Raw genomic sequence first — 12,877 nt, 5'->3', positions numbered from 1 at the left:
ACCCTGTCTAGTGCTCCTGCTAATGTCAAATGGTCTTGAGAGCATCCCAGATATAGATAAGGTTGCCTGGGGGGGCAATATAAAGTGATTGTAGAGCCCGTATAAATTTAGGACAGAACCCCTTCCAATGCAGGACCTTCCACAAAAAGCCCCAGGCGACCCTGTCAAACGCTTTTTCGGCGTCCAACAGGATCGCACCAGTACAAAAGTGCTATGACACGACTCTTCCGGGGATGAAACCATGTTGGCGGATCGATACCAACGGGGATATCACTAATGCAAGTCTTGTAGCTATCATTTTTGAAAAGATTTTACTATCAGTATTGATCAGTGATATCGGCCGAAATGAGGCTGGATCCAGCTCTGGCTTATGTTATTTTTTAAACAAGATAATTGTTGTATAACGCCATGAGTCTGCAATAATGCCAAGCTGAGCATCCCTAAGAGTCGTTAAAAGGTCCTCCTGAATCTCTGAACGGAATATGGAGTAAAATTCCAGTGGGATCAAATCTGGGCCGGCCGCCTTGCCCTTAGCCAATGAGTTTAATGCTAGTTCAACTTCATCCCACTCTATGGGTGCAGCAAGAGCGGCATTCTGATGGTCCGAAATGTTTACAGTATTGATCTCTTCAACAAAAACTCCAAATTCATGGTCTATATTATGCTCACTAACTTCCTCTGTATATAGCGCTTGATAAAATTCAGAAAAAAACGTCAAGACCCCTTCGGGAGTGTCTTGGATAAGGCCATGGGAGTCCTGGATCTTGATGATGCGATTAACCAAGCTGCTTTGCTGAAGTTGCTTAGCAAGGACCCTGCCAGATTGTTCACCAAATTCAAACATTGACGAGCGAAACTGTAAATATTTAGCGGCAAGGTCCTGGCCAAGGAACTCAAGCAGGGAAGCTTTGGTGCGCGCGACTTGTAGTTGGACCTGAGCTATATCGCCACCATCCTTGATTACACTTACAAGCTGAAGCTCTGCACGACATAATTCCTTGATTCACGCTTTAGTTTGTTCCTGAATTAAATTCTGCCGAGAGAATGAGAAGCTTTTAGTCTCTCCACGAATTGCGGCTTTCAAAGAATACCAAACGAAATTACTAGAAGCTGAGCCTCTGTTAACCCCTACCACGCTAGTGGTTTTCCCGCTGTGCGCTGAAATTTAAAAAATGGCTTGTTTGTGACAAAGCCAGCTCGTCATCCGCGTAGCGCAGGTAACGCCCATGACCAGCTGGCTTTGTCATTAGCGCTGAAAGGGTTAATATTCAGAAAATCAGATACCCATGGCCTCATATGATCTAAATATGCATGTTCTAATAGTAATTTTCTCTCAAATGTCCAGGGTCTGGGGGTTCTTATACTGTGGTTCAGCGTGCAATCAATAGTCAACAGATTGTGGTCTGAGATGATTCTAGGAGATATCGAGATAAAAGTAGTGTCTGCTAATTGATCTGAAACAAAAAAATAGTCTAAACGAACCATTTTTTTATGGGGAGCAGAAAAATACGTATAGCCATCTAAGTTCTTACAATGATGGTACCAGAGATCAGACATATAATGTTCTTTAGTCAAAGCTTGCAAAGCCCTGAAGACTCTAGGTTTCTGGCCTGCGTATTGCTCCCCACCTAAAAGCTCAAAATCGGCTGCTAAGTTGATGTTAAAGTCGCCACAGAAGCATATAGGATGGGGCCATAAGGCCTGTTCAACATTCAAATAATCTAAAACAGTACAGATCGTCAGAGGTGTACCATTAATCAAGAGCTCAGCGATTACCAATCTCCCTCTGGCATCTTGACTAGTTCTCACACATGAGCCTAGCCCTCGTTTTACTAGTATAGCCACCCCCCTTATCATTGAGGACTGGCGGGCGCAAACCACTAAATCAAACCCAGGTATTTTTAGATAATCCCGGTTAATCCAAGGCACATGAGTTTCCTGCAGGCACAATACCTCTAGGTGGAAAGCCTGGATAACACGTGAAAATAGAGCCCGCTTCTTCCCATTATTCAGACCACAAACATTCCATGAGGCTATACGTAATCTACCTGACGGCATTTAAGATTTTTATACCAAAGCATCACACTTATGATAATTCTTGACATAAGACCATGACCATGAGAGCCACAATAGAATTTTTTTTCCAAGCTGTTTTTTTAGGATGCGCCCCAACCCCCCTCCCCACCCACCCCCCTGCATACCACCCCCCCCCCACCCCCCCCACACCCCACCACCCTCGAAACTAGGCAACAGGACCGAGGTCCCAGAGATGGAAGAGCTGGTATGAGCGGGACCCCCCCCCTAAGAGTCACTGCCAACTTTACAAAATCAAACAAGCACACTATATAGGGTGCCCTCCAGAGATGTAAAAAAACCTAATGAGCAATGCAAACAAGCTGAAACAAAGATACATCCCTTAAGAGAGCATTATCCATACTCAATACTACAGAGAAAAGGAAAGAGAAAATACATGTGTCATTATACTCAAGCAGGTACATACAATTGAATTAATTACAATGAATCCAAGAATGCCTTTGCCTGAATTTCTGACTCAAAAAATCTAGTCTGGCCTATGTGGATGACTTTAAGTTTAGATGGAAAAAGTAAAAAGATCTGTGCCCCCTTAGACTGAAGAGGGGCGATCAGCTGACAGAGATGCCACCTCCGTTCAACCGTGGCTGGACAGAAGTCCGGCCTAACAAAAAACTGACAGCCTTTTCCTGATCTTTGCCTATCATGCCTGGCTAGATCATAGATCCTTTCTCTGGCTAAAAAATTGTGCAAACAAATTAGGATAGCACAGGGTTTATTGCCAGTTTGACCCTAGCGTTGTTTAGGTTTAAAGGGGAAGCGATGGGCACGTTGAATCTCTAGATGCCAGTCCCATTCCTTAACCTCAGGGAATGCCTCTGTAAACAAGTCAACCACGAACTGGCGAATGTCTGACCCTTTCGTGCCCTCAGGAACCCCCAGAATTCGCAGATTATTTCTCTGTGCCAGGTTTTCCATATCAACAAGTTTTCCTTGAATATCAACCCGCTGGGATTGGATTGAGTCTATAGTAGATTTTTGAGTCACTAGATCATCTTCCAAAGTGACCCTGGATGCAATGTCCGTGCAGGTCTTAATTACTCTACGCAGGGAGTTTTGGACTCTGCGACAAGCCCCCTGGGCGCGGGCACTTTCCTGGCGGGTTTCCTCCCGGTGTGCCATTATTGTTTGGTATATAATAGCAAGTGTCATTTCACCTGGAGGTACAGAGCTGGATTCCTGAACAATGACCGCTGGATCTTGCAAAGTACCTTGTGCACCCGGCTGGGCGGAAAATGAGTAATCCGAGGCTAGAGAACGGAGGCCCGGGTCATGGGGCACCTTTCGAACTGTAGAGACCCCCTTCGATATACCAACAGAGCTCAAAACATCATTTATGCGACAGTCCCCTGAGTCACTCCCCTCATCGTCGGTCCAATCTTTATCCAAGCCATTGTCATCAACAGAAGAGCCAGTATGCTCCGAAAGAGAATAAAAATTATCTCCATCGGTATCACCCTCAGAATTTAATAAACCAAAGTGTTGAGGGGGAGGGAGAACTGCTAAATGTGCGCTGAGTGCTAGAGCAGGAGGGACTACATCTCCCAACATCCTGCTGGGTTGTAAGCCCAAAGTGAGAGAAGGATCCGCATGCAGAGTAACCCCTGTAGCAATCTCTTGCAACACCCCCTCCGGCTGCACTGTTGGAATTGCAGGAGCCCCCACAGCAGAGGTCTTTGGCACAGTACCTGAGTTTGTTGGAGAAGGCACAACGTTTGCACTACCAATCACAGGCACTGCAGAAGCGGGAAGAGGAACAGCAAGAATGCGGGACGAGCCCTCTACAACCGGGCTCTGTAGATTTTTTTTAATATTTGAATTAGCCCGAGGTTTGAAGATAGCTGGCACTGGGGCCGGGAGAGGCTTGACAGACTTCGCGGCATTCTTACCGGCCGCGACATCCGCCCGGCTCCCCTTGAAGACCTCCACCGGTAGCATTGTTTGTACGGGAGGGGACGCCGGGACCGTAGCAGTTGTTTTTACCGCTACTCTGGGAAGGTCCTTTGTTTGCCCCTTAGGCAGGGCCGGACTGGGAACTAAAACCGGCCCTGGCAAAGTGCTCGGCCGGCCCCCCTCCCCACTCGGGGGGGGTTGGAGGTGCCGCCGAGCGCTTTGTTAGGGCCGGTTTTCGGCCGATTTTGATGAAGGGCCGATTTTGCAGCTGTGCTGCAAAAACGGCCCTGTAACAATATCGGCCCCCAGGTGCTCAAAACTGGCCCCCACCCTTGTGGCGCACCGGGGGATTGCCCGGTGCCCGCTATGGCCAGTCTGGGCCTGCCCTTAGGCGGCATCACCGCACCGACGAGGAAGCAACACGCCGTCAAAAAACCGCTGCGGAGCACAAATCCGAAATGGGAGGCTGCGGCGGTAAATGTGAACCCAGATAATCCAGCGGATCAGCTCCTTTTCACAGTTGAAAAAAGACAGTAAGTTCCATAAGCCGCGCTATACTGCTAAGAGTTGGCAACCCATACAGGGGGAGTCTGAAACGCTGAGCCCAGCTCACATGGCCAGCGTGCTGGCCGCCATCTTGCCGAACCTTATTTCTAAATGAGTTATGTACAGCCTTACCATCTTGGTTGTGCCTCACAGAATCAACTTCAAAATTAATGGCTAATATACCTAACAAGGAATTGTGCACTCACAGATCATCACCTAGCAAGTGTTCTCTACACTTCTAGTGGGTTCAAAGGTTTCGAAAGCCAGATATTCTGAACATTCCAAAATGCCCAAAGCCACAAAACTGTCTCACAAAAGCGCAGCAGCAAAAATCTGAAATGGTCTGGTGCATGAAGTTTCCATTCACCTTCATACTTTTCAAAAACCTAAATACATTTTCTTCTTCTATTTCCTGGAGGTCTAAATTAATTGTTTTACGTCTCACCACTTTCAAATGCCACCAGCCGCCACTGGATATTTGTATATTGCAGTAGATTTGTAAAGGGATTTTTCGACAGGATGCTGGGCTGTGATTAAACACTGATTTTGTGTAATTAGTTTTCATGGTAACTATCCTCTTTGCTGATGGCTTGGAGATTTCAGAACCAGGGAAGAAATATAACTGGGCATGTAAATTATTACTAAGCAGAGTGATATGAGGAGGAGAGAAGGAGGAGGGGCGGAGGACATTTGTGTTGCGAAGTAAACAACACGGGCAGTGACACGCACAAAATATTGGCAGTTCTGTCCAGAGACAGGCATTGGAAAGACCTTATTGATACCCAATTACAAAATGCCGTTTTGGATATGCAGGCAGAAAATACGCACATATTCAAGAGTATAGAAAATTACAGGATACAAATATGTTTTTTTGCACGTGAATACGCAACATTCAAACATACACATTTCCAGAGTTCATGCCGTTTGCGCGAGAAAACTAGTACTCGCACCTCACCCTTTAATGTCACCAGTTGAAGTTTTCTGTCTAATGTCTTGTCATGATTTAACTGGTTTTGTGATAGACTCTCTCTCTCACTCACGCTCACTTTGCCCATGTTGCCTGGCCTTGTGCTTGGAGGTGCATACACAGAAGCCCTTCCTTACACAACTGGGTAAACGGTGGCTTGTTGATTTCCCCAAATCTAGGCAGGTCCAAATCTAATTTTCGGTAATCCAGGTCCAAGGCACATCCTGGCCAGGAGCCGAAGATCACAGGGGCCGGGGCCTGAGGCCCACGAACGGGCTTTTAGACGAATGCTCCTTTCTTATTAATTTCCTCAATTCTCGCTGGGTGTGAATTCAAGACATGCAAGGAAAAGACTGCAGCGCATTCTGTGCCCTCAGGTGGTCTTCTGGCCAACTTGACAGGTTTAGCAGTTGCCACTGCCTTTTCAGCAAACTTCAGGACACAGATTTTGTGGTATTATCGTACTCTTTCAGGAAGTCTGCGGATTAAAACTGCATTGCCCACCGGTTGTGGACAGGCCTTTCTATTCTAGTTGCGACCGGCAAGACGGGGGGAGGTCTGTTCGCGCAGGGGGGGTGGGGGAGGGAGGGAGAGGGGAGCAGGACGGTAATGTAAATAAAATTGCAAAATTACCTTCTTCCCACTGCTTCCTCCGGGTCACGCGCGCCACCACCTCAGCTCCTGCTGCTCCCGGCCGGACCAGCGTTTACTAGGCAGGCTCCCTCCAGCTTCCCTAAGCCAACCAATGGTGCGGCCGCCGCCCAGCCGGGCGCCTGTAGGCCAGGGAGCCATTTTCTCTAGAGAGTGCGCAACTGCGCATGCCTGGTTTATTCGGCTCTGGGGCAGAACAAACAGTCAGCACTGAAGACAGTGGGCTAGCCACGCCTTAGCTGCAATGAGCAGGAACAGCCACCCTCCCACCCCAAACCAGGAACTCCAGGCACTTCTGCTTTCTCGCCGTGATTTGAGACACCTTAGCTAACCAGTTAAGAGAGCATACTGCTAACCATGACGCACTAGACACCCACCCCTTAAATACAGAATCTTCAACTTTGCATATTTTATGGCAATTGCCCACATGACAAATACAAAGAACTACAAATTATTGTTTGTTGTGGAACTGCTCAAACACAACAGTATTGTTACACAGTGTTGTCCATACCCATGTAGAGCTGCTACAGCACCAAAGCGACCAGGGCGCCCTTCCATTATGGCTGCGTCACACTGAATAATTCCATCCTGGTTCGGGAAGCCACCTCTTCCAACAATATGTTTCCCCGTTTCCATATCATTCTCACATTCTGTGAACAATAACAGGTTTCACAATGGCATCAATATCGCAGGGTGAACTATAAATCAAAATAATATACATAAGTTGAACATCCTGAATTTCGACCTTTCGGATCATATTTTGGTACACCAGAATTAAATAAATGTCTTGCTGATCGTAATACCTTTGTGTTACATTATTCTCTTTCTTAGAGTGGTCTACTATGCGTGCATTCCTCTATAAAGTAGACCGTTCCAGACTACAAATGTGAAAGATGTTGGTCCATAAAAATTGTCTTAGTTTTTTTTAATGTATTTATCAAATTGCCCCATTGTACAATTGCTTTAAATACCTTAATGGTAGTATGCAAACAGTGGGTAAAAACTGCATATTACAAAACTGTTCAAGGAGGTTGTAGGATTCCTCAAGAATTAGATATGTAAATGAGAAATGACAACCTGGACATCGTTAATAGAAGAGTATCTCAAATCTCAGAATATATGTACCTCATTAGTTAATATTTTCATAAGTGATCTAAACCCGAGGAAAACAAAGCTTTCTTGTAAAGTGTCGGAGAAAGAAAAAAAATAGTAAAATGGAGAACACTAAAATAGCCAAAGAAGCCCATATCCACAGACTAAAGAGATAGTTTCAAATTTAATTTCCAATTTGAATTAACAATTACCCCAGAAATTTAAAGGGTCCCCATATTCCGAAACAAATGTCAGGAAAAAGATAGATAAATGCACATAACGTAGAAAATGCAAACCAACATAGCAAGACATAAACTACCAAACATAGGAGCAAAATTGGTCTGTGGTTAAATTGCTGCAATCCTGAGACAGCTGTAGGTATAACAGGGAAACACGTATCCAAGATATAATTGGCTAATACCATTGAAATGGAGAAACACTAATCAAGGCTCAAATGAGGAGTTAATGAAGTATCATGCACTAAAATGTTTTAATGTATTCTTCTTAAATTAATTACAACTGCTCAGCTATGCTCCGCACAGATAAATCTACTGCCCCCACATAATGCATTCACAGAATCATGAATACAGAAAGGATACAAAGAGAACCATGTATCAAGCCTTACAAATGTCAATAGTCAAATGTCTGCCAAACAGTAAAGTAAAGTAAAGTCCACATTTGTAAAGCGCACAATCACCCGTAAGGGTCTCTAGGCGCTGGGGGCCGTCGGGAAGATTAAGCGAGCTATTGCCCAGAGTCACATGGTGCTGGGCTACCCTGCCGCCGGAGCCGGGGATCGAACCGTTGTCCCCAGATTCCAGCGTCAGTCGCCCTGGCCGCTGCGCCACACCTCTCCCACAACAGCAACAATGGTGCTAATGTTCTGATTAAGTATGTATTGATCCTAGATGGAGATGTCATGTCATGAAGCGGTAAGTATTACAGAAAAAGATGCATCTTGCAATGACGGTTTTCATTTTTGCTAAGTTATGTATCAAGTATGTGTCTCTGATGCCCCAGGGAAGATCTATTAGACTTCCAAATACGTCAGAAAATTGAGTTATGATTCAGGAATCTCTTCTAGAGGAATAGGCAAATTTCCTTGTAAATTGACCTTATGTGTCCTAAATACCTTTTCGAAATAGACACATGTTGAGGCTTTGACTAAAAGAAAGTTTTGAGTCACTAAATCTGTTGGCTGAAGACAGACAGTGGTTTCCAGGAGAGTAAACTGACATCAAGAAGGCAGAGACCCAAAGTCGTAAGCATAAGCAGAGGAAACAAACGTGAGGCCCTATTAGGAGACTTCTCATCAGACAGCTCAAACTAACGAACCAATCAAAAGGATGCAGAATTGTTTTAACTGAGAGAAAATGTATGTTAGACATCTTTTGTATGAAAGATAACAATAAAATACACATCAAATGCATGCATCGACCTGGACCTACTACTGCACAGAAAAGGAACCTACCTTTAACCTGTTCTTGCATATAACTAGACCGGTACACACCTCTAAGCTCTCGTCCTTTGTTCACAGCACTGTTGCTTTTCAGCTAGGTTTACACTGTAGAAATACCCAAATCTGCTTATTGTCAAGTGAATATTGCATTGTGGGACAGGGATATAAGATTTATCATTTTCCAGTGCTTACTGTTAGAATGCCAATCACTTACGGTTGTATCACAATTTTATGCATTACTTCCTGTCTATTAACATAACATGTAGGAATCATAAGCCAATTTATCAGAACTCGGGTTCTCAAATTCAGAACATTATGCCTCTAATGGAAGACATAAGCCTCACTACAGTGAAGACCTGAAGGAGTTTAGAGAACCAGAAATGGACAGACCATTCGGGGATTTAAGATTCTGGAAAAAGGTGGAAAAGATTGAAGGCGCACGGATATTTCATCGATCATTTAGTCATAAAAGGGTCACTGAGTCACTCATAATCATCCTCCTTATGAACCTCAGGCATCTGGAATGCTGTCTGGTTTCACACACAATTTCCAATACCTAAATGGGTCAGGAGCTGAATAATTAGTTACATTCTCAGTCATGGGGAGAATGATGAAGGCAATATTCATCAGTTAATTTGGTCAGTCAATGGCCATATGATCCCAATTAGGTAGCCATCGTAAAAAAGAGCTTGTCGCCAAATCACCATTGACAGATACAGATGAATGTTGAGTTGATGCCAACTTGCGCTTTGATATAGTGTTGGTTGGCCTTGCAAAGTCTTGACTACCTAAGTTTAAAGCTTTACAGAAGGCTTTTGTCAGGAGAAAAATTACATTACATCAAGAAAGGAACAGAGTTGAGATTACCAATTAATTCTTATCTTAGTGGTGTCTTAATATAAATGCTACCTGCTCCCTCCCTACCATTACCATGTTCTACCTCTTTACATGTGTGTTTTTTCTATGTGCTTTGCCATCCTAACTCCCCTTCAGTGCATTAACCATGCAACTTAAAGAATTTTGTTGCCCTGATCTCCTTGTGGGTGACATGATAATTTACTGAATTACACTATCTAGAAAAGGAGTATATGTGTAAAAATATCACCTATGTATTGTGTATGGCTTGGGCAGATCTGCTAACATATTTGTATGCACTGTTATGCAAACTTGTGGAACTAGCAAGAAGCTGGTTTGTCAGATGCACTATGAAAGCAGGAAATTGGATTAGTGCAGTTGACTGCTGTATGTGGAGTATGTATGTGATTACGGAAGCCGTGCAGAGTGTAGAATGTCAATTGGCCTGGGAAGGTCAGGAGATTATAAAGCAATCACTTAGTAATGTGGAAGCAATCATGTAATTAGGTAGGTGACTGTGTCTGGTGCTTATGGCTAGCCACTTTTGTATTTTCACATGATACCAGGAACATCATTTTTATTTTAAGTAATTTTTAAAAAGCATGATGCTACCCAAAAGGGGTCTCTGCAATTCTCTATATCTTTCTTAGAACTTCTGTCACCCACCTTGTACTATTGACAAATCTTTCATGTTAAGCCTTTCAAGATGGCTTCTGTCTTTGATTCCTTGGCATTTTTCCACTGCACTTATATACAAACCTGTACAATGTTCAGTGCATTGACCATGAGCATAGCCTTTTTTACGCCACATGAGTGAGATAAATCTTTTGTTTGTCGGATTAGCCAGCGTGTTCAGTGTTTAGATAAAATATTGTGGAAAAAATATTGTGGACAAAATATTGTGGACAAAAATATTGTGAAGGTGCGTTACTATAGGTAAGAAAAGTTTTACTATATATAACTCCACATATATGTACCCTGACGATACATGTATCTTCAAGGTGCGTCCATGAGGAGTTAGAATAGCAAATCTATACTTAACTGTTTGCACTTACCTTCTCTGTATTTTGGTCCTCGATATTTTTGACACAATATTCTGTCCACACGATATTTTTGTTAATGATATTCAACATGTGCTGTATTCCTCTGGAGACTCGTGTAAAGTCTCTTCAACCCCCAAGGAAGACACCGAGGCTGTTGTGCAATTAACTATCTTTATTAATTATAAATTCCCTAAAGAGCGCCGAGCCTCTGTTACTAGCGCTGGCTCTTCGCGCTTCTGCAGAGCGTCGATGCGCGCGCAGCCAACATGGCCGCCGGCACGTCACGTTGCCGACGTGACGTGCAACCACTAGACTGCCACTACATATCTCCCCTTTTTCCAACACTAAACATTGTTTAACTCACAGTCCGTCGCTCAGGTCATAGTCTCTGAAACTTGTTGGCTTGACCACTGCCCTACCCCTCCGAGTCAGTCTTACCGGGGTAGTGGGGTTCATACCTTCACTTCTTCCTCTGCTTCCTAGCACCTCGCGCTTCCATCTACACCACTCAGGTCCTCTCCGATCGTCTGCTCCTGGTCGATGCCCCCAGCCTTTTCCTTTTGCTGTTCTCCTCCTCTCACCTCAAGTTCTACCTCCGGATATTCTTGTTGACCAGTTCCGTGCTCTCCATCTCCTAAATCTACTCCGCCATGATCCCAAGATAGAATTTTGTTGCATCTTGCCATGCGGTCCTGTGACCATACATTTCCGTCACTAAGCAGGGCCGCTCTGCCCCTTACTTCCTTCACTTGCATGGGCTTGCTGTATTTACTCTCTCCTTTCCTTTGTAGCGTGGGTAGCTTTACTCGCACCCATTCCCCTTTTTCCAGTCCAGTGTCCTTCACGTTCCTCCGGTTATCATAGTGTTTTGTGTAGACAGCTTGTGCTTTCTCTATGTTGGCTCGCACCACTGCTGGGGACCATTCACTCACTATTGTCTTTTCTTTCCACACCCGATTGTCTTGGGTGAATGGCTCGCGGCCTCGCAATATCTGGAAGGGGCTATAACCAGTCCCTGTGGGGGTGATCCTGTACGCCCACAGCATGTGCCATATGTCCTTCTCCCAATCCTTGTTGTCCGAGATGGCTGCTTGAACCGACCCCATCACCACTCTGTTGAAACGCTCTACTTGACCATTTCCCGCCGGGTGGTATATGGATGTGTGCTTCGCTATGATTCCGTTTCTTTGCATGAATTTGTTCCATTTGTCTGATTTGAACTGGGGGCCGTTGTCGCTGAGGATGGACTTTGGGATGCCTTCCCTCACAAAAGTGTCGGACAAGAATTTTATGATAGTCTCTGTGTCCATTGTTTCATCTATCTTCAATTACGGCCACTTCGAGTACCTGTCCACTAGGACACATACATACTTTTGGACTCCATGTATATCTAAGATCGGGCCCAGGATATCCACCGACAACTCCTCCCATGGATTTTTCGGGGGTTCAAATGTGCCCAACGCCGGGCGCAGTGGTTTGAGCGTCTTGTCTGCACCCTGGCACCGTGAGCAGTCCCTGACGTGTCGCTCAGCTCTTACATCCATTCCTGGCCACCAGTAGTTCTGCTTGGACCTCAGTTTAAGTTTTCCAATTCCGAGGTGTCCCTCATGGAGCATGTCCAGTAGTCTGGGGATGATACTTGTTGGGGGATGACTTTCTCTCCTCTGTACATAAATATTCCTTGGTCGTCCATCGATAACTCTTCCCTGACTTCGAAGTACGGGTTGAGTTCCCCACGGGTCTGTCTCTTGTCAGGCCATCCTTGGGTGATGTATAACTTCACGTCTTCTAGGGTCTGATCTTCCTCATACACCTGTTTCCATTCTTGAAGGCTGATGATGTTTTCGTGGTCCTCCGTGAGTGCTACCCACTCTTCTGTTCCCGACTTGTCCTCTTCACTCGGCTCCATGGCTGCTGCTCTGCTCAGATAGTCTGCCACTCTGTTCTTGCTGCCTGGGATATACTCCACATCATACCTGAATTCAAGGAGTTTCAGTGTCATTTTCGAGATCCTGGGCGTGGCATCGGCATGCCCACTCGATGTTAGCACTTTCAGTAAGGGCTTGTGATCCGTCCTCAATTGGAACCTCGTGCCCCATAGGAACTGTCTGAATCTTGTGGTAGCCCACACCACTGCTAGCATCTCCTTCTCTATCACGCTGTACTTCTTTTCTGTTTCACTCAGCGTGCGAGAAGCGAAGCTTAGTGTCTCCAGTCTTCCTTGTCCACGGTCTTGCATGAGGACGGCGCCCAGTCCTTTATCGCTGGCGTCTGTGGTCA

The 12,877-nt window shown here is 45.0% G+C and overlaps 1 protein-coding gene across 1 annotated transcript in view; it reads right to left on the bottom strand.

Annotated features, from left to right (window-relative positions):
• The window catches only part of LOC144763635 (N(4)-(Beta-N-acetylglucosaminyl)-L-asparaginase-like), a 391,860-nt gene that overhangs the window by 248,084 nt on the left and 130,899 nt on the right, over window positions 1-12,877 (bottom strand). Inside the window, exon 2 of the mRNA XM_078649411.1 lies at window positions 6,660-6,798. Within this exon, the coding sequence (XP_078505537.1) occupies window positions 6,660-6,798 (139 nt within the window). The remainder of the gene's footprint in view (window positions 1-6,659; window positions 6,799-12,877) is intronic.

The sequence above is a fragment of the Lissotriton helveticus genome, chromosome 6 (assembly GCF_964261635.1).
Source record: "Lissotriton helveticus chromosome 6, aLisHel1.1, whole genome shotgun sequence".
Classification (NCBI taxonomy): domain Eukaryota; kingdom Metazoa; phylum Chordata; class Amphibia; order Caudata; family Salamandridae; genus Lissotriton; species Lissotriton helveticus.
The sequence above is the reverse complement of the archived record's forward strand: the minus strand, read 5'-3'. Positions and strand labels throughout refer to the sequence as shown.